Source organism: Fringilla coelebs (genome assembly GCF_963513975.1).
Source record: "Fringilla coelebs genome assembly, chromosome: 13".
Taxonomy (NCBI): Eukaryota; Metazoa; Chordata; class Aves; order Passeriformes; family Fringillidae; genus Fringilla; species Fringilla coelebs.
In genome coordinates this window covers 16,598,181-16,619,109 of record NC_140039.1, presented here as the reverse complement: position 1 = coordinate 16,619,109, position 20,929 = coordinate 16,598,181, and the positions used below count along the sequence as shown (strand labels likewise).

Below are 20,929 nucleotides of genomic sequence, written 5' to 3'. Positions count from 1 at the left end.
CTTTAGCTCACACAGCATATCAAGCACTTCCATGGCACTAATCCTGGAATTCAGGGTAAATTTATAAAAGATTTTAGTTTAGGAGCTATTTTCTTCTGAGTGGACCAAAATATTTTTAGCCCTATTTTTTTTTTCTAACAGTGAAATACTTCTGATTTAGAGTTAAGTAATGCCATATCAAATCTACAGACTGGGTGACTAAATGCATTTCTTTCACACATTAAAAAAAAAAAAAAGAAAAAAATTAGAGAGAGCACAATCCTCTCTATATACAGATGATAAGTAATCCCTTGGCATCTGCTGACGAATATATTTAAAGAAAGCCTAAATCTGTCTGTGCTAAACTTGGCCTGATGCCACCAGTTCACCATTGTTGGCATATATAGTTCACATGATGCAATCACAAGACTTGAGAAAGTTTCCAATACTTTAATTTATGGTTTTCTCATGTTAACATATATCTTTCCATCCTTTTGCAATTCAGCAGCAACAGAACTGAGAGACAAGATGGCAAATTAATTTTTGCATGTATCAAAGGTTTTCTTAGCGCTCATTATCAGTATTCTATAAAATTACAGGCCGGTATCTTACCTAGAATGAAATATGCTGGGATTTAGAGCTTAAGGTTAGAGCAACTGATCTCAATTGTACTATTATCTCTTCTTAGAAAACTGAGGCAAAGGAAGCAATTGAAAAGGAAAAAAAAAAAGAGAAAAAGACAAGTGTTTTACCTCTCTCAATACGGTGCTTTTATAACCCCGATAAAGGCCTTGAATACCCTGTAAAGCAACAAAAGAAAGCATCATCCAGGGGGATGAGTTTGTCAAAGACCACAATTTATTGGTGATTATGAGGCAAGCATTACAGCCCTAAAGTGTCACACCTCAGCTTCAAATTGAGTGTATTGATTATAACACTGTGTACTGTATTCCATTATTTACAGTGCCAGAGGGTTTTATTTTCACCTCCTTAGCCTTGATTCAAAGCCTTTATCAAGACAAATGTTTTATATTTTTAACCAGCTGAAAATGCTCAAAACAATTAAAACTTATTTTATAAGTGTATATAAAATTATGTTGTTTATTATTATAGGGCACTTAATTCAAGTGTTTGGCAAGGCTTATGGTTCTCTAGCCAGCTATATGGAAAGGGAAAAACATATGGTTTTGACAGAATCAGCTTTTAAAGCAGAATCAAGTCACAGAAAGAAGGGTGCAGGGTTATCACAACAATTTCCATTTAAAAGCAAATAAAAATCAAGTGGATCATTTGAAGGTCATATTTATGTCTTCCTTTCCCTGGGTTTTACACTCAGAAAATGTATTATACTATTTTTCTCCACACTGTTTTTAGAAGCCACTTTCTCTTATGGAACACAGCTTGAAAATCCCCCCTTGTGAAACACTGCTAAAACAGACATGAAGAGGTTTTCACAGGAGGGATCAGCATAACTCCTGAAAAGAAGACAAAGGCCCTTATTTTTCAAAAGTAACTAATACTGGATGAGGACTCATTTCCAGAACTCCTCCTGGCTCCTCCAGAGCCTCTCTGAAATGCTGCCTTTTGGTCACCCCCTTCAAAATCAGCTTCAAAAACTGGGAACCATTCAGCAAACTGCACACAGAGACTCCATGTCCTGCTGCACCAGACAAGGACTTTTTGCATAAATACAAGCAGAGCTTTGGAATCTGGAAGCTAAATCCATTTTTTTTTTTTCCCTCATCATCTTCAAATGTAGGCATCACATATAAAAAAAGGAGAAAAAAAAATTTGCTTGAAACATTTCCCAGGAAGAGATGGGGGCTTGGTTTCCTCAATCATAACGTGCCAACCACTTTTAAGAGCAGAAGAAGAGATGGAAAAGTGCTGGGAATGCACAGAACTGGAATAAAGGTGTAGGAATGCTTCTGGATGTGTATGGCACTGAGTGGGAAGGATGAAAATGTTGAGGAATTTTGCTCTGAACTCACCTCATGGTACAAGGTGTGGGAGAGGATCCGGAGAGTGCTGGAGGAAGGAGAAACCTGGGCCCTCTGCTTGACAACCTCGGATGGAACCCGGATCAGACAGGCAACCTGCAAAAGAACCTGGGGGTCAGGCAGCAAGGGCTGGCTTCTCTTCATACAGCAAACATCCTTCCAAGAACAGAAACCTGACAAATGAGGAAATGAGGTTTGTCATTATAGGGCTTAAAAGGTGTTCATGAGCAGCCTATGTATTTGTTCTGAGAGCCGTGTACTTTCTGATCACAAAGTTGTACTAACAGGAGCATGGAAGCACCCTTGGAATTTTTAACTTCAAAAGCAGCAGTAGATTTGAGTTGAGAAAATCACTGATAAAACCAAAATTTGAATCTGTCCTGTCTTTTGGCAGTCACAGGAATTGACTGTTCCCCTCACTTTCACAGATTTAAAGTGGAGATTCAGGACTATAAAACCAACAAACTTCTTTCTTTGGTAATTCCTTTGTGCCCTCTAGTGACTGACAGCAGAAACCATTCTGGTCAGCTTTAGACACAACATATTCCAAGGTTTACCTTAAAATACACACTATGCTTCATTCAAGCTGAGGCATTGGATTGATCCCTTCCTACAGAATGAATTTCCTGGACCCTGCAGCTGGATGTAATAATGTGGCTGCTGCCACATAGCTCCAGCTTTGCTGAAAAAAAAAACAGGCTTGGATTTTAAATATTCACCTGCCAGTTTGGCTTCAGGTAGGGGTTAAAATAAGGTTGTGTGTGCATCATTTCACAGAATGAGGATCCTGAACTGTGGGAGTTACAAGCCTCTCATCTCTCTAGAAAATGCCTATTCATCAGCACTTAAAATTTGAAGCAGAGTTTGTTTTCAGTTGGCTCCAGGGATACTTAAAGCAGTGATGGGACTGGTAGCAAAACACTGCAGAGCCCACAGGGCTTTGCCAGATTTTTAGCCTGCCTTGAGACCATCCTGTGCTGGGCTCAGGAACAAACTGTACCTCCCAGACACAAAGGTGATCACAGAGCACTTCAAGTGCAGAGCAGCCCAGGTGAAAGCTGTCAATCTGAAGAGGCAAACCAAGCAGCTAACTGGGAAATCCATGTGTGCCAAAGAAAGTATAGGAATTCACTGGAGATTGCACAGACACAGTAACTTGAGTGGTCATTTGTGGGTAACAGACTACAAGGTTTAGGTTTCATTTTCACAAAGATACCAAGAAAAAAAATCTGTTATCCTGTTACATTCCTACAAGTTTACTGGACAAAAATATCCAAAAGTCATTACAAACAGATCTAACTCCATGTGCTCTTCAATTCTCAGGGTCAAAAATAACAAGTGACCCCAATCTGTCAAGAAAATAAGAACTGTCAAGTTTTTTTGATAGTTCAGCATAAATATTTATAGAACTTCATGCTTCATAACACTCCATGTCCTTATATTAGCTTTTTATTCCTTAAAAATATGGAGGCAGGAGGAAAGCTTTAAAAAGGCTGGGATGAAAACAATCTAGTCAATCAAGACCAGACAAAGAGCTCAGCGTGGCTTCCTGACATCTGGGGTGCTGCAGTTTTGGCAGGAGAAGGGTGGCTACAAAGTAATGTCTCCATTTCCCCCTGACTACTTGGGGTGCATTTCATTTCAAATTAACTTTGATGTTTCTTCCATTTGAATCTGTGCTTACAAGGGAGTCTGTGGCTGCACAAGAACAAAAACAATGATTACACTGTGCTGTTCTGAAAGGAAATAAAGGCTCATGTCACCTGGGCAGTGCTGTCAGATTGCTTCCAGAGGGCACTTCTGGTATTCAAAAAGCCATGAGTTGCAGCTGCCAACATCAGACTGCAGGGTGACATTTTCACTGTGCTCCTGAACTTACAGCCTTGTTTGTTCCTACACATGCACCTTCCTGTCAACAACAACCCCAGCAGGCTTTTGATGTGGAGAACAGGGCTCTGAAGGGAAGTATGCAAGATTAAGTTCACATGTCTCTTATTAAAAAAGTAACAGCCTGGTGGGTGCGGAAGAATCTCAATTCTACCACGCTCTGATCCCAATCACTGCAGCACCTCCCAGGTAATCCTGCCAAAGGTAAGAGGGCACAGGGCACCTCTCCAGGCTTTGCTTTCTTGGACAAGGCTGTTGAAGCAGCACCAGCATGGTAACACTGCACCAGGAGAGCCCACATTTCAATTTTCAGATGTGAAAGCTATGAGCAAACGGGCCCGGAAGGGTGAGGGATGCCGTGTGCAGCTGTCCCACACTTTTACCTGCACCCACCACGGGATTAACAGACACAGAACACAGACATGGCCTCACACAGGGGGCCCAATCAGCCCCCCAATCACCAAGGTCACAGCAAGAAATTGCTTTTTAATCTCTTGGCTATTCCCACAGCCTGTTGCTTGACACAGAGGAGCACAACAAAGCCCACCAAGCTCAGGCCATTCCTGGTGCATCCTGCTGGATTTGGGGATGACCTGGTGACAAAACCAGCTCTGTGGTGAACATCTGCAGAGCCATGGAGAGGGTTCAGCAGTGGGGACCCAGATGACGTTAGGGCATCAGACAACAGCACCCCATTGAGTGGGGCCACGCTCATTTTCCCAAGCAAGCTCTGGAGCCAGGGGCTATTCCCATCTTTTGATGGGAGCAGAAAGACACAACCAAGATCCTGGGAGAGTTCAGGTGCTGCCCTATAAGCTCCTTTCTTATTTATCAGGTCAGGTAACACAATGTCAATACACATGTATATATATATATCACAAGGGCAGGAATACAATAATACTGAAACAAAAGGTCCAGGAATTTTCAAATTTAAGCTATAGGAAAACCTGATTTTATAGGTACAAGCAAAGCTATTCATAGTTTACAGAGCAGGTGTGCAGAAATGACAATATTAGCACCTATTACCTTTCCAGCTTTTTAATGCTATGAGCACTTCTGAGCAAGAGGGTACTAAATTTCAAAACCCTTGTCTCAAATCTTTACTGGGTCAGAGGGTGACTCCAGTATTTAGACAAAAACCTATGTGCATTTTTAATTTAATTTTAATTTATTGACTTGCATTAGCCAGTCAGGAACAAAAGCTAAAACCAGGTGTATTTCATTAACATTTATCTATGTATTGCTAGGACCGAGTATGTTCTAATTAAATTAAGGTAATTCCTTTCCTCGGTCAGTTGAGGGAAAAACGTTCTAACTTTCAGGTACTCCTTGCACGAACCAAGGCTGCCATCTCCTGGTGGATTTATGCTGGAACCAGACTGCCCTGGCTGTTGTGAAGAATGACCAGAGCAAATAGTCTCTTCAAAGTGCCATGAAACTTCATATATACACACAAAATTTAAACAGTTTGTTTCAGTATAAATGTGGCTGTAGCAAACAGGAAATCAGATCTGCTGTAAATAGCACCAGGAACCCACCCAAAGCCTCTCCTATGGGCTCACCTAAGTTTACTGGGAACACAGGATCTTAAAACTGGAACTTCTGCATCGGGGGCAATCCCACCTAAAGCTGGAGCAGCTGTTCAGAATCAGGCAGATTCATCTAATTCAGCACAGGGGTACCCACCACTTTAAATAATAAAAATAACATAATAAAAAAGAACATAGTGCTGCTTACACAGAGGCTCAGTGCAAAGGGACAATGCCAACATCTTCAGAAAAGAACACAAGAACTCCTAGTCTTCCGTGCTATATTATGATCCAAATATTCACATATCTTATTTGGATTAACAGCCTTTTCCTTCCACTCTTTGTACTCCAGGAAAAGTGTTTCCCCCTGGCTGGATTTGTAGGGTTTGGTAGAGAATCAAAGACAACACAGACATTTGTTTTTAGGCACCTCCACCACAATTTGACCACTAACCTTGGGAGCTGGGCACAAGATGAATCCAGGAACATTTGGAAAAGGACAGAGCAGGTGCCATAATGGCTATGAAGGGCTTAGGCTGGGCATTTAAGCTGGGTTTAAATGCACAGGTTTAAGCACAGGTTTCCTCAGAAGCAGAGACACAGCTGGTACAACACTTTCAGCTTTGCAGCTCCAGGGAGAGCAGCTTGAGGAAGCATTTATCTCCTCCTGCAGCACCCTGCACAGCTGATGATCTGACTCACACACTCCCAAAAGCTCCCACAGCCATCGAGTCTGAGCACTTGTTATCTTTAATAAGAGGCAGACATTAGCCCTCCTGTAAGCCTACTGAAGCAAGAGCCCCATTTCTGGCACCTGATGAGCTCCTGGCTAATGAGCTGGGCTGTTCTCTGCACTGGGCTTAGGTGAGCATCAAGGCCAAATATTTTTCCACTTATTAATTAGCCAGCCATTCTGCTCCATGGCAGGAGAAGGGCAGTCTGAGGACAAAGACCTGCAATGGCATTTGTGAGTGGCTGGTGATTTAGGAACCTGCACTCAGTGACTCTGAGCAAATCTCTGGCTTGCATAGCTCAGCCTACTTGAAAATTTAGTACAGAAACATGGAGTAAGCGCCAGAAATCTTTTCTTTTGTTGCAGTTTTAAACCCTTTAGAACCCTTTCTAAGGGATTTTAATATTTAAAGTTCTCAACAGGATGTTAGTTTTAAGGACTTTATCTCTCTGAGTAGGCTGGGAAGCTTTAATTGATGTTCACTATATTAGTTCAAAACTTAACACAAAACTAAAGGAATATGCCTGGGGATAGTTTCTCTTAAACATAATTTGCATAAGATTATTTTAATCAAATAAGAATATAATTTATGACACTACAAAATTTTGCATCCAGAGAGCAGAAACTTTAGGCTAAACCTCACAATACCTGTGCAAGATAATCACTAACCCATTAGTGAGGAAAAGCTGCTGCACAAAAATGACAACAACAAAGAGCTATGATTTATCAAAGGACATATGTTTAGGCTGCAGTCAATCTGCTAACAAAATCCTAATCTCTCACCCCATTTCTGAAGGTCAGAAAGATTGCCTGCTGAACAGAATGTAAAATAAGTAAGAAAATAGAACAACTCTAAGACCCTGTTCAAAGAGAAGCAGCAATAAATTGGGATTTTGGGGGTTTTTAAGTGTAACCTGCATTAGTCCTGACTACACTGCTGCAGAAAAAAGCTACCTTGGAGCTCAAGTTTGCTTTGTTGTTGGTTTTCTGTGCGTTCTGTTTCTGGCATTTTTTAATATATTAAAAAAAATGCTGCTTTCCAAAATAGGTTAATATGTCATAATCTGAATGTCTCAGTTTCTATGTCAGATGCCCCCTTCCAAGTAGGAAGTTACTATTTTTAATCTGAAACATGAAAAAGTCCTTTTCCCTTTCTCCGATAACTGAATTATTAAAATAATAGGCAAGTTTAAAATTGAAAGATCTTAAATTGCACTGATTTCTTTGGATCTGGAGAATACAGGGGAAATTTCCCTCTGGGTTCATGTCAAAGGCTCTCAACAAAACCTGAATTCAGCACTGCAGCTTTCCATGCCTCTCCAAATGCTGTAAATTTATGCTTGGTTCTTCTGATCTCCCTGGGATGCCCCTCTTCAACAGAAGGGAAAAATGACTGCAATATTATGATATTAGCAAAGTATTTCATCCTCCAAATAAGTGCTTTAACGTGGTCACAGCTCTTGGGTTGGAAACATTATCTGGCAGGGAGCATGAGCTGTGAGCTGCAGATGGAAGATGAACTGCCTCACCCTTCCCACCACCAGGAAAATGAGCAGAAAAGAGGAAGAACATGAAATATCCTCATATTCATATATATGATTTCATATATTCCTTGGACAGAGCACCTGAACTGCTGCAATCACAGACCAAAAACATTTCAACCACAAATAAACCTTCATCTAAATAACTGCTGCCCTTTTGACCAAGACAGAACAAAAATACAAGTTTCTCTGGTCAGTGATTCACTGTGGGTCACAACTGCAGCTGTGAACAAGTCCTTCCACACGTGCCTGTCAGCAGGCTGTGCCAGCTGCTGGAGCACAGAGAACACAGAATGGAAGAGTTAACTCCTGTTTTAATGAGGGAATTGTCTCCAGGGAATTGTCTCCAGTGCCCCCTGCATGTACTGTCCACTGTCTTTAAATGCCAGCCCCAGGGAAAGTGTTCACCTTCAGCACAAAGCCTCAGAATATGCTAAATCTTATTTCCCCCCACACAGCACAGAGTGCCCTTCCAGCACAGTCCTGTGTAAAGCTGCTGGGGTCATCAACAGGTGACTCCACTCCTAATTTAAACCCCATGGAGAGAACAAGTTTTGACTAATGGGCTCTGGATGGGAAAGTTTAGACAATGCCAAGCTCTTTGTCCAATCTTTTCCTCTGACTGACACAACAAGGTCTTCATTAATTTAACTGCAGTTCCCCTGTATGCTGGTAGGAAACATTTCTTCAAAGAACAATCTCACCCAGCAAGATCCCTCAGATCTCAGCACCTCCCAGAGCTTAACAACATATTATTTCAGAGATGAGACCATTCACAGGGACTAAATGTCACAAGCATTTGGAACACCGGAGTTTCTGCACAAACACTTTCAACTTCCTTCACCATCCCACCTTAGATGACTTTACCTGGAATCTGCAGAGCTGTTTTGCAGATTTATTTCATCCTGTCATTTTCAAATCTATGACAGCTCTGTTTTATTCCTTCCCAGAGCTGCCTCCTTCCTGCTTCAGAGCATCATCTGCAGCACCACACACTTGTTCCTTCACAATGGCCATCTTGGCTGAGTCTTTTCACCTCAGCTGCCTGAAATCCCCAGCTGGCTCCTCATCCATCATTTCAGGAGCCCTCTCAGGGCTACTGGGCTCCTGCCCCTCTCAGATTTCCTTCCCCACAATTGCCCAGATCCATTCCCAGCAAATCCTGCTGTGGGTTCCCTGCCTACCTTTCCTTTAGGCATGTCAGATACACCTGAGAAAACTTCTGTCCTCCAGCACTGGGAATTTGTGCCAAGCTCTGCTCACGGCAAGGAGAAACGCTTACTCCAGTTACATCAGCTGACAGGCAGAGAACAGGGAAAGTTTGTGAAGCTGACAAGGCTGACACTAAAAACTGCTTTGCAGAAGGTCTCCTCACTGCACATGTTTTGAAAGTTTCTGTGCTTTGCATAAATCAATTGGTCTTTTAACATTTCAGCAATGTAGAGTTTTGTTTCCTTTTTAAAACTAGACCTAAAGCTTACCAAAAGTAGTCTGATGTTACACACCTCTTGTACTCCAGCACAAACTGTGTCCCAGAGATTCTGAAGTTCCTCAGTACAATCACAAGCAGTTGGCTTAAACTCAAGCAGCAAAATCAGGCAGCTGAATAACTTGCAAAAAAAGTCTTCCTTAACCTGGCGGATGCTTGAGTCATAAATCACTACCACATTTAAAGACAGAAATCCTTAAAACCTAAGAAAAATAGACCCTTAAGTCAATGTACAGAACCATCTGCATGATCCAATCTATTCCAACAACACTTTCACCATGAAAGTCTGTTAAATTTATTTTAAAAGGCTTAAGAAACTCATTAAATCCAGCAGCCAAACCATTCTTTCAGCAGAAGTGGTGTGGTGCATCCCATCCAGCAAAACTGTTTCCAAGCAGCCAAGTGGGGTCAGGCTGAGTTACAGGAGGACAGACAGTAATGAGATTCCAGGCAAGAGAACACAGGCAGTATTTTCTGAAAACACATTAAGTCTCCTGTTGAAAGAAGACCAGTATTTTGCAATTTGCTCACTCTCTTGGGGTTACATTGGCCCAGAATATGGAAATTTCAACTACATTGTATTTTATTAAGTATTTTTCCTTTAATTGATACCTTACTCTTTCCCTCAGCCTTTTCACTTAAAGAATTATGGGCTTGTCCACATATGGAGCTATTCAGAGTTACTCCTGACAAACTCTGTATAGAACATTGGTTAAGGTAAGTTTATCCCAAAGTGCCTCAAACATTTCCAAAGCTGACTGGTACAGTAAGTCAGGAAATCCATCAGGAAATACTTCAAAATTATTTACTTCTCACTTAAAACTTTTTAATCCAAATTTGCTTTCCTCTGAAGACACTCTGAGCTACAAATACTTCTAAATCAAGTGATTATCAGCCCTGTGATCAAAAGACATGAAACCATCAAGCTGTACTGCAAACCAGCATGTTCTCTAAGCCCTGAACTGAGCAGGTTACACAAAGCAGTGTGGGGAGAGCAGCTGATGAAGAAGATGTACTATGTGCAGATAGCATGGAGCACACAAGAGAAGATCAGTGTGGGTGGCTGGCTAGGTATTTGACAGTTCTTAATTTGCTGTTTCAGCCTCTAACTGTATGATGAATTTGTTTGCAGCATTTGTGGATTCATGCCCCCATTCATCTTTATTTACAACCAATTCCCAAACGCTGCTCTGAGTTTCCATCCATCCTCTGCTCTTTCTCCACTACCTCTCAAAGGCAGCAGCCTCACCTTCCCAACCATCTCCTAACCACTGCTTCTGCATAAGGATTTGGCAAAAATCCTACAGCATCTGTATTGCAGACCTGACCTCCCATAGATTCAAACACCACCACGATTAATTCAGAAGACCACCTACGTTGCTGCACTCCCCACCACTGCTCATCTTGCCAGGGTTGGAGTATTCCCTTTCTCAAAGCCTGTGTGCAGCCAGATTTGCACAGCACAAAAGGCACAGTCACAGCTAAAATGATAGGCACTGATCAATGAAAATAGAAAAAAAAGTTTCAGTATTGTGGAAAATGTCCCATCACAGTTTGACTGCTGTCATTTGCACACTACTTATGAATACTATGATCTGCCAGCACATGCCACACTGCTTGAGAGGAGATAGGATGCAAAGCACAAAATGCAGAGCAGCTTTGTCCATTTATTAGTTCAGCTTTTACAAAAGGGATAGCTAAAATATTCAAAGCCATTAGCCCAAAGTCTAGACACAAATACTTTATCTCTTCTTTGCTGAACTAAAATCAGCTCTCCCTAGAGTGTCCAACTTTGCTGTTGAACTGAAAAGTCACATCTTCCAACACTGCAAGTTTTAGAGTTTGAAATACCTAAAATCTTAACTTCATGTTTGATGTGAGTGGCTGTCTTGTCTCTGTTAGATTGGGCTCTTGCAAGCTGATCTTCCAGAGCTTACCATGCTATAAAGCCCTGGCCAATTATCCTGCTGGAGATTTTCATTCCATTACTCTGTGGATTTGTCTGACTCATGCTTCTGCCTTCTCCTCAGAACAGGCATTAATAACAACTTTTTTCTCTGACCTCGCCAGTTACTCTCCTGGAATCCACACCAATACCCTTTTGGAGATTCCCACTCCTCTCTTTAACTGAAACCAGCTAAATGTTTCAAACAATACAGCCAGGGCAGAGGGAGGAAGTGGCTGATTAGTGGACAGAGATAGACAACAGTGCTGTCCATCATGTCTAGAATGCCTCTTTTTAGGCACTAAAAAACCCCCACAAACATAAAATAAAGTAAAACATACACTTGGCTCTTTTATTTGAATTAAAAGCACATTTAAAATGTTATTCTACAGAATCATGATTTGTAAATCTGTAAACTTGCTTGCATTTGAACTTGCTTCTTCTAAGAAACAAGTTCATACTAGAAGGGTAAATGAATTCCCCAGAAAGATAACTCCTGCATTAAGAAGCTTTCCTATTTGATACATCCCAACAGCAGATAAAAAACTTCCAAAGTTATTAATATGAAGGGTCAGATGCTAATCACAGATGAACCACACACTTTGCTCTTATCACAGAAGTACCTCAAGTGGTAAGGCACTGGAATTCCAAGTGAGCTTGGAATTTCACCTTGAAATACCTGTCCTCACCTTGCCTTGTGGAGTCACATGATCCCCTCTCCTTACTGAAGTGACAAATTTTTGAACTTTTCAAATCTCCAGACTTTTAATCCCAAAATATTCTAGAAACTTGCACAAGGACCAAAACAGCTCAATGACCTCAGCTGGTGAAGATCCAGAGCGTGGTCATTGCCACCAGCTGCCAAAAGAACGGGACATCTCCCTCCCATGCTGGTCCTCAGTCCTCCCCCTCACTTCCTCTCTGAAAGTCAAGGGAGTTTGCTGTCTTGCAAAGTAGGAAAAAAAAAAAGAAAGACAATGTCATCAAAAATAGCCAGTCAAGAACAAAAGGTCAGAAAGATAAGAGTGAACCCACAATTTACAGGCAACTACCCAAAACTTTCACTAATATCTTGCAAAGCTCATGTTGTAACCATAACAATATCTCAATATTAGATGAGAAAGGGCTGCTGTCAGCTCCCTTCTCTGGAATGTGAGCCAAACAACTTTATTCTCACCTCCATGGTAAAACCAGTGGGATGTAAAATTATCTGTGCTGAATCCAAATTAGCTCTGCTGAATCCAACCAGTTTGGCACTCCTGAAGGAAACCTCACTGGTCAAACAGGGACAATCTTAAACTCGTCCCATAAAACCACATTTGCAGGAGCTTGGTGGGAGAGGCTCAGAGGGGCGACTTCTCTTCAGCAAAGTTTCTTGTAATTAATACACACACTCATATTAAACTGACATTAAAAAATCTGTATAGTTAACTCTGGGCCTGCAAGACACACCTGGTTACTACTGAAAATGGGCACTAGGAGCTTAAAAATGCTGCTCCTTCTCAGAGTTACTTATACCGCCTTAGAATATTAAAAGTAACATTTCAGAACATCTGGTTTTCCTTTCCACTCCCTATGATATCACGTTTTCCAAGCACATTTGGCAGCTCACTGTAAAGATACAGGCAGACTAAACAGAGGGCAAAGCAGAGTCAAGATGAAAAATTCCAAATTCCTGGATACAGTAAGTGAGTTCTCTATCTCCAGATTTCAGTTACACAAGTGGTATAATAGGGGTTTTTCCCCCATTGGCAACTCATGTATTCTTCAACCTTCTCCTTCCTTGATGACATGATACACCATGTATCTGCCCTCTAGAGTTTTGGATGTGCCTTTGTAAGCAGTTTTTAATATATTATGGGATATTCAGAGTCCCTATACAGCAAGATTCAGTCGTAGGAAAAAATAATTATGCTTAACATGGTGAGATTTTGTATGTACTTTTCTTTATCTCACTCTGGGAGATGAGATTAGCTTTCTATATTCCTCCTGCCTGAAAGGAAAAAAAAACAAAACAAAACACTGCTACAACCCCTGCCTTTTTATTGCTTGGCTTTGTGTCTCCCAGCCTGGAACTGGAAAAATGGATCAAACCAGTTCCAGGGGACTGTTTCTCCTGTAAGTTTCCACAGCCTGTAAACAATACAGGAGAGTGGCTGTTATAAAAACTAAAAGTTCCCATTTGACAGATTTCTCACATATATTTTATCATATCTTGAAGCAATCTTTGCATCTCTTCCTCTATTTTGTTATTTTTAACAGGTCACATTCAAAACACAGATTAGTCACCACAAACACACGTTTAAGATTTGCACATACTCACATTTTATTGGTGCACAAGAAGGTATCTGACTCATTTATACTCACCAGTGAAGGAACAGCAAACCTAGAAATCCATCAACATTTTCTTGCTCTGAATTCTAATTTCTCTGTTTTATAAAAAACTAGTGTGGAAATGCAAAGACATGCCTTAAGAATCCTAACATGACAGTCTTTGGCTTAATGCCTCACACTGAGAAGCAATTTAAATCATGAAGTATAAAATGGAAGAAAAGTACATATTATCAAAAAAACTACTGACAAAATAATAGTCCCACTGGTTATACCCTGATTGAAACTTAATGACTAATCAATAAAACTGTAATTATAACTTTCACCCTGATGCAATTTGGACTAGTTTATATATTTCTATTACTCAACTAAGACTTTACATAAAACATACATGAGAAGATCTTGCTTTCTGCTATTTTATTACAGATTTGTACAAGCAAATCTCTAAATATTTATCTCAGTTATTTTAGAGCTTAGTTGTCTCCTCACACTCATCACTCCAAGAAAAGAAAAGCCAGCAAAAACAGGAAAATGAGGTGGAAAATGGCTGTTACAACATGATAATTCCCACATGATAAAGCCACTCTACCATTTCAGTGCCTACCATTACACATTTCTGTATAATGGTATATAGAGTAGTCAGAACCAAGGACGTGAGACAGCCCTGAGCAGCTCATTTACCTGTGCTGCACCATCTCTGCTAGCCCCAAAATGAAAGCAGCAAGTGCCTGAGCTGTAAAGGTCACAAACCAGCACAGGGAACAAATGGCAACAGGCTCTGATGGAAGGAGTCATCTGTAGCCAACTGGGCTTTAGCTACTGCTGCTTCAATTACTGGCTTGTAATTTTCTCACAGGATCCTCACAGGCACAGGGAGTGCACCATGAATAACCTACTCCACAAAGAAGAGACTTTTTCTTCTGGTGGATTTTATTGCATAGCACTGGCACCTCTTCATGAGCCCCACTGTCATTTTGCTTGATTGTCTAATAGCATTTGAGAATCCCAAAACACCTCCTGGCTCTGCTGTTCCATGGCACATCAGGCAAACAAGGAGTTTTAGGGCTGTGCATTGGTGGTAAATAACCTCCTGCTGATTTTTAACAGCCTTTAGAGAATCTTCATGGAAATAAGTTCTGTGCATTGCCTTAAGTTAGAAGTTACAACCTGACAGCACAGGCTCTAACCAAGCTCAGAAAGAATCCACCTGAGGCAGCAGCACAAACAAATCCCACCCAACCCTACCTCTATCACCTTCTATCTGCTCCTACCAGAGTGGTTATGGGTGCTGCACTCATCTATCTTCATGCACTTGGTATGTTAAATTAAGTTTCCTGGCTAAATCTCATTCAATCTAATCAGTAACTTTTCCACAGAAGAATAAAAATTACTTGGGTGTCAAAACTGATCCCACAGAGAGCAGGGAGAGCTGAGCTGCTTCCCATGGGAAACAGCCAGGCTGTGCTGCTGTAGTAGTGAGGCACATGGTGTTCAGCTGAAATAAATGGCATCTCCACACTCCTGGCAGCTTGTGGACCAACATCCACCTAAGCTAAGCCCCCATGGGAAAGAAAAAAAAAAGGTCAGTCTATAAAAGCAGTAAATAAAATAGTATGGAACCACAGACACAACAGATTCTTCTGCACCACGCCATCAGCTCAGTTTGAGTTGCAAAAGAGCCAGAAAAGCCTGTTTGTTTCCACACAGCCCATTTCCTTACCTCAAACCTGCAGAGACCATCTGCTCCCCATTTTATCAGTGCAGTGCCAGGACTCACTGTGGCAAAAACAGGAGAGCAGAGGTGGCCAGGGCTGGCAGGAACAGCCAGAGCTCAACACCCAGCCCCAGACACTGTGCCAACAGTGAGAGACCAGGCTGCTGTAAGAACTGTCACAAGATATGACACCAAACCTGAGTTTCCATAACTGAATGGTTTCCTCCCCTCCCCTGGACACACAACAGATGAATTTCCTTCTTACCACTTCCCCAAGGGAGGCAGCCACCATGTGTGTTGCAGGGGACAAATAAGATGAAGATCCATGGGGCAGCACGGATTTCACATTCTCATAGGTAATAAAAAAAGCAGCAGCTGAAATTCAAGAATACATGCAATCATTGCCCTGCTCCTCCATCACAGGGCTGTAGTTAAAACCAGGATATTTTTACACTAAAACAGTACAACAGTACCAACAGAATCTGTGAGAGAATTCCTTCAGAAGTTGATGCTTCTGGCTACCCCTGGCAAACCTCCCATTAATATCGAAGGTGCCAGGACTCCAGGCCACATTTATAGTGAGCAACAGAAGGATGTGTTAATTTGCCATGGATGTCCAGCACACTTTGAAAAACTGGTATCTTCCATACCCATTGATAGACTAGAGGGATCATGTCTTGGTTGAATTGAATGAATGGTCCTTTTTTTGAGGGGTGGGGGGAGGAAGGGAAGAACAAGCAAATCAGTTGATTATCAAAAAGAAAAACAACCTTGAAAAACATAAATTGATACAATTCTGTTATCCTGCAATGTGCAAAACTGTTTCAGTAGCAGTTTATTAATAACTTCTTCCTAGCTATTGTCAGTTAAATGTTTTGAATTTAGCTCCATAAAATTTTTTCCAAGCTTCTGAAGGATTTGTAAAAGTTCTGTGCAGTGAACAAGAAATGCACATAACTAAACTGAGCACAGCAACTTGAGCTGTTTATTCACTGCAACAGTCAACTACAAAGGGCACTTACACCTTAAGGGTTATTTCTTTTCCTAAAGATAATTTCAGTTCTCAGTCATATGTTGGGAAGATAAAACTACAGTGCAGATTTTGGAGATGTAAATACTGAAAAAAATGACATGTCTTGCGGGGGAACAGATTTTAATTGTAGAGAAGGGCCATGTGAATTGCCTTCTACTAATCAAAAGATGCTTATCACCTCAAAAGGAGATAACAGAGCAGCCAAGATAAAGAACTGGATTTTTTTATATCACCTTATGAAGGACATCAAACATCTGAAGGTGTCAGTGGATTTGTCAGCAAAGTTCTCCTAACATTTACGCCTGACAGCACAGATTGCTGTTTTTCATCCCTCCCTACAAAGACAAAATGGACAAAGGCATCAGGAATTTCAGATGCCTTTTCTCTGCAGGGACTAAAAGTATCTACTTTTGTGAAGCCTTAGTTTCAAAAGTCTTCCTGATGTCTGTACAATTTAAGTGTTGCTGTTTCAGGGAGGTGGGCAGAGCATCCCCAGGGCAATTAACTCAAACACCTGCAGTGTTCAAGCACCTTGAAATTCCATTCATTTCCAGTGCCAAGAAAGAGCGGGTCACGACAAAAATGTCCAGGACAAGCAAGACTCAAGCCCTCCTCAGCACCCAGAAATCTTTATGTGCTCCTGTGAGTAAGGACAGGCTTATATTCAGAAATGCTTCCAAGGAATTAGAGCTGCTTTCCAGAGCAAACCTGCAGCAGCCTTCACTCCAGTCTTGCTCAAGTTTGCTCAGTCCTGGAATTCTAGAAACTGCTCTTCACAGCTGGACATGGACTCACAGAATCCAGGCTCCCCCAGGAGAGGAAGCCACAGACATGGATGTCCTATGTGACATAAATTACTACTTAAAGTAGACAAAGCATAACCCAAAGAGAATTTACCATTTGGAAAGGATCCTATTGCAGTGGAAGGAACACCAGCATAAATGCCACGAAAACCACCAGCTTTCCTAAATCCCTGAGGACTCTGAAGTCTTGTTTTTACAGTATCCAGGGGAAAAAGGATCAAGTCAACACACACACCAGCAACTCCACCAGCCTACAAGACAAAACCATGGAGAAAAGTGCATTAATATTCTCACATAAGTGGTGCTTATGTGATTAACTGAGGCATGTGTAACCCAAAGCACTGCTGAGGTCAGTTTATAAACTGATAGTCTCACACACAACTCAACAGCTTCCACAACTATAACAAGGAGGGTTCAACAAAAGAAAGTAACAGATGTTACAACTTTTAAACCATTTTTAAGGTATTTTTAAAACAATCTCAGTGCTTTGAATAGCGTAAGCAAAGCAATGCAACTCTTCCCCATCCACAGAAAAGCCAGACAGTGGATGTCACTTTTGAAGAGAGAGCACAGAATGACCAACACCTCCAGCAGTTGTGTGATAAAATGGGAAAGACTGAAGCAATTCTGCTCCCCCCGCCTTAGGCATCTCTAGAAAGCACATTCGCATTTTTCCAGCAAATGTTTTCATTTAAAATGTTCACACTCCCTCGCTGCCTTGTCAAACAAAGCCTGAGGTAAGCTTTCTTTTTTCATTTCTTTTTTGATAAAAGCCTATAGAAAGAAAAAATGGTGAAGTCATTGACAGGTTTAGATTGGAAGGACCTTAAAGATCTAGTTCCAGCCCCCTACCATGGGCAGGGACACCTTCCACTATCCCAGGTTGTCCCAGGCCCCATCCAACCTGGCCTTGAACACTTCCAGCTTCCCTGGGCAACCTGTGCCAGGGCCTCACCACTCTCAGAGTCAGTAATTTTTCTCTAATATCTAATCTAAACCTACCCTCTGTCAGTTTGAAGACATTGCCCCTTTTCCTCTCACCACATGCTCTCTCTGCCTTTCTTGTTGACTCCCTTAAGGTACCGGAAATCATATTAAAGAAAGGTGTTTTCAAAGTCATAAAGAAAAGGGGAAAGTTTGTAGCTAAATAATTCATAAAACAAAATCCTAAAAAATTGATTCAACTAGGGCTCAATCTTTTTCCATCTCTGTTCCTAGATGACTGCGTTTTTGGGTTTTTTTAATTACCCCATGACATGGCTGATTGTAGAAAATAATTATTTCACAAAAACCATGAGGAAAAGGCTGAAATAAACAACAAAAAAAAACTGATTCAAAATAAAACACCATCAATAGTTAACATCAATCCACTATGAGACATTATTTAGCTGCAGTGCTATTCAGAAAACACAGTTTGAAGGCTCCCTCATATAGATCCCAAGAAACAGCTGCAGAGATTTTTAACTCTGCTTGAAAACAAATCACATGTGTGTTACTCCAATAATTTTTTTCAGGGTAACAGAGGATTCAGAGGTGTTCACTGTCTACCACTAAAGGTTTAATCAATAAGTTAATTACTCTTTTAATCTAGTTGGCTATTTTGAATGCATTGATTCTTCTTCACTCTTTTTCATCAAAATCCTTATCTGCTCAAAATAGCATTGATCAGATTTAATCAGATTTAATCTGGCCATCTGTTAAAACATGAATCAAAAGTTACTAATTGCTTCTTTAAGTTCTCAAAGTTCTGTGTCATAAATGTCATTTAAATTCATGAGGTAGCTAACAGAGCACCTGCCAGGGGGGTGACAATAGCTGTGTGTTTGCAGCAACTGCAAAAAAGAGAAATGGTTTTTGGCTCATAAGGCACCTGGAGCACATCTCCTCCCCCAGCTCTCAGTAACAGCAGGGTTATCAAAAGAACCTTCACCAGGAGCTGGAGCAGGATCAGAGCTCACAGAGCTCTGCAGCCTCCTCCCAAGGGCAGTGGAGGGACAGCTCCAAGCTCTGCTTGCTGAGCAGGGACAGGACCCAGGGAGCAGCTGGAGCTGTGCAGGGGAGTTGGGGTTGGGGTCGGGGTCAGGGAAAGGTTCTGCCCCAGAGAAGGCACTGCCCAGGGAATGGGCACAGCCCCAAGGCTGCCAGGGCTCCAGGAGGGTTTGCACAGGGTGGGATTGCTGGGGTGTCCTGGCAGGGCCAGGAGTTGGGATGGATGGTCCTTGTGGGTCCCTTCCAACTCGGGGGATTCAGTCACCCTGTAAACTCCATCACAATAATTAAGCAAAACCAGGACCTAATTCCAGCTCATGGAGCCAGGACCTCACTGCTCACATCCATCTGGGCAGGCATCTGAACTCTCCTCTGCTGCAGCTTTCCCCAGGGCCCCACACCCCTGATTTTCCACACAGAACCCACTGGGTGTTTCCAGCGGAGTCCCCAGCCGTGGTGACTGCGCTTCACCCCCTTGCTGAGCCCACAGATGGAAGAGCAGCTTTTAGGGAGGGCAGTGCTTCACAGACAGGGCAGGGGCTCCCCGTGGCTCGGCAGTGGCTGCTGAAGCCACAAACTGTGGCCACCCCTCAGCTCAGCACCTTGGCAATGCTCAGGCAGGACAACTGCAAAACGTGGAATATGTAACATTTTTCCTACTAAAGGATGTTCCTTGATGTTAGAGCCTTGTAACTTTCCAGCCTGATCAACAACAAAGGAGATTTCTCTGTTGAAACAGAGAAACCAACAGGCTCTATGTGATGCCCTGTGTTAGAAAGCCAAAATATTTGTCAGTAGAATTGCTAATTTCAGGGCTGCAAGTGTTTGATAATGTCAGACCTAGAGGAAGGTTAACAAACGCTGGGAAGAAGGATGTACCACTGATGGCAGACACAAAGGATGCAGAATTTATGGGCCACAAGGACATTTGGCAGAACCCCAAAGAAAAGGAAGAAACTAATAGAGAGAGCTCCATAACTGAGCAGAAACAGCTCTCATTGGGCAAAAGGGAATTCCAGCAGGGGCACATCACAGGAAACCCACTGACCCACAGGCAGAGAGAGACTGAGCCTGTGGATTATTCACCAGGGCAAGCCAGAGAACATTGACCAACAGAAAACAATACTAATTAATAAGAGAACCTGTGCAGCGTGTAGGCAATGAACATTAATGCTTTTGTTTGGTAAAGGGCAGAAATACTGAAAAGTTTTGGTGGTGGCAGTGCTGGATTTTTGTGGATTTGCCAGGCAGCGACCCTTTCTGAGCAAAGAAAAGATATATACACACACATATATATATAAGACATATATATGTGAGTATATATATGTGCATATATAATATATTAAAAAGTATTAACATATATTATATATGTATATATTATATTAAGGATATCTACTATGTATATAAAATATATATTAAATATATATAAGTATAAAAATATATAATGTATACACATATAATTTATATTCCCTAAAAATCCCTCTACTCTGTTTGTGGACCGGGGTCTTGCACACCGGGTAAAACAACCAATTTCGGGCCCGTTCACTCACCGCCAAGGCCGCCCAGGACTCCCGCGGCTCCATGCGGGGCTGTTGGCCCGGGCCGGAATCACCGGGGCCTGTCCGAGCGCTCCAAGCCCGCCCCGTGCGCGCACATGGGCGCAGCCATATTGCCGCCCCGGCCCGCGGTCACGTGGGCGCGGCTCTCTCTGCGCCTGCGCGCGGCTCTCTCTGCGCCTGCGCGCGGCCCGGCGGATGCGCACGGCGGGCAGCTCCCGGCAATTAGCGCCAAGCGTTAATTAATTAGTTGGTGCTTAGCTGCGGTTTGCTGCGCGGTACCGGCACGGCCGCTTTCGGCTCTTCCTGCAGGTGCTGGTGCGTGCGCCAGAGGTGCATGGGACCTGTTTGGAAAGCATTTCTATGTGCCCTGGAAAAAAAATTAAATCCTGAGGGAAAA

At 42.1% G+C, this 20,929-nt stretch overlaps 1 protein-coding gene across 1 annotated transcript in view; it reads right to left on the bottom strand.

The window, feature by feature from the left end:
- SLC25A26 (solute carrier family 25 member 26) overlaps positions 1-20,660 on the bottom strand; it is an 83,582-nt gene extending 62,922 nt beyond the window's left edge. Inside the window, exons 1-5 of the mRNA XM_084214624.1 lie at positions 20,524-20,660; positions 17,079-17,235; positions 15,414-15,523; positions 1,971-2,075; positions 732-779 (exon numbers count right to left, since the gene is read on the bottom strand). Coding sequence (XP_084070750.1) covers positions 732-779; positions 1,971-2,075; positions 15,414-15,523; positions 17,079-17,235; positions 20,524-20,556 — 453 coding nt within the window. The 5' untranslated portion in view covers positions 20,557-20,660. The remainder of the gene's footprint in view (positions 1-731; positions 780-1,970; positions 2,076-15,413; positions 15,524-17,078; positions 17,236-20,523) is intronic.
- Positions 20,661-20,929: the final 269 nt, after the last annotated feature.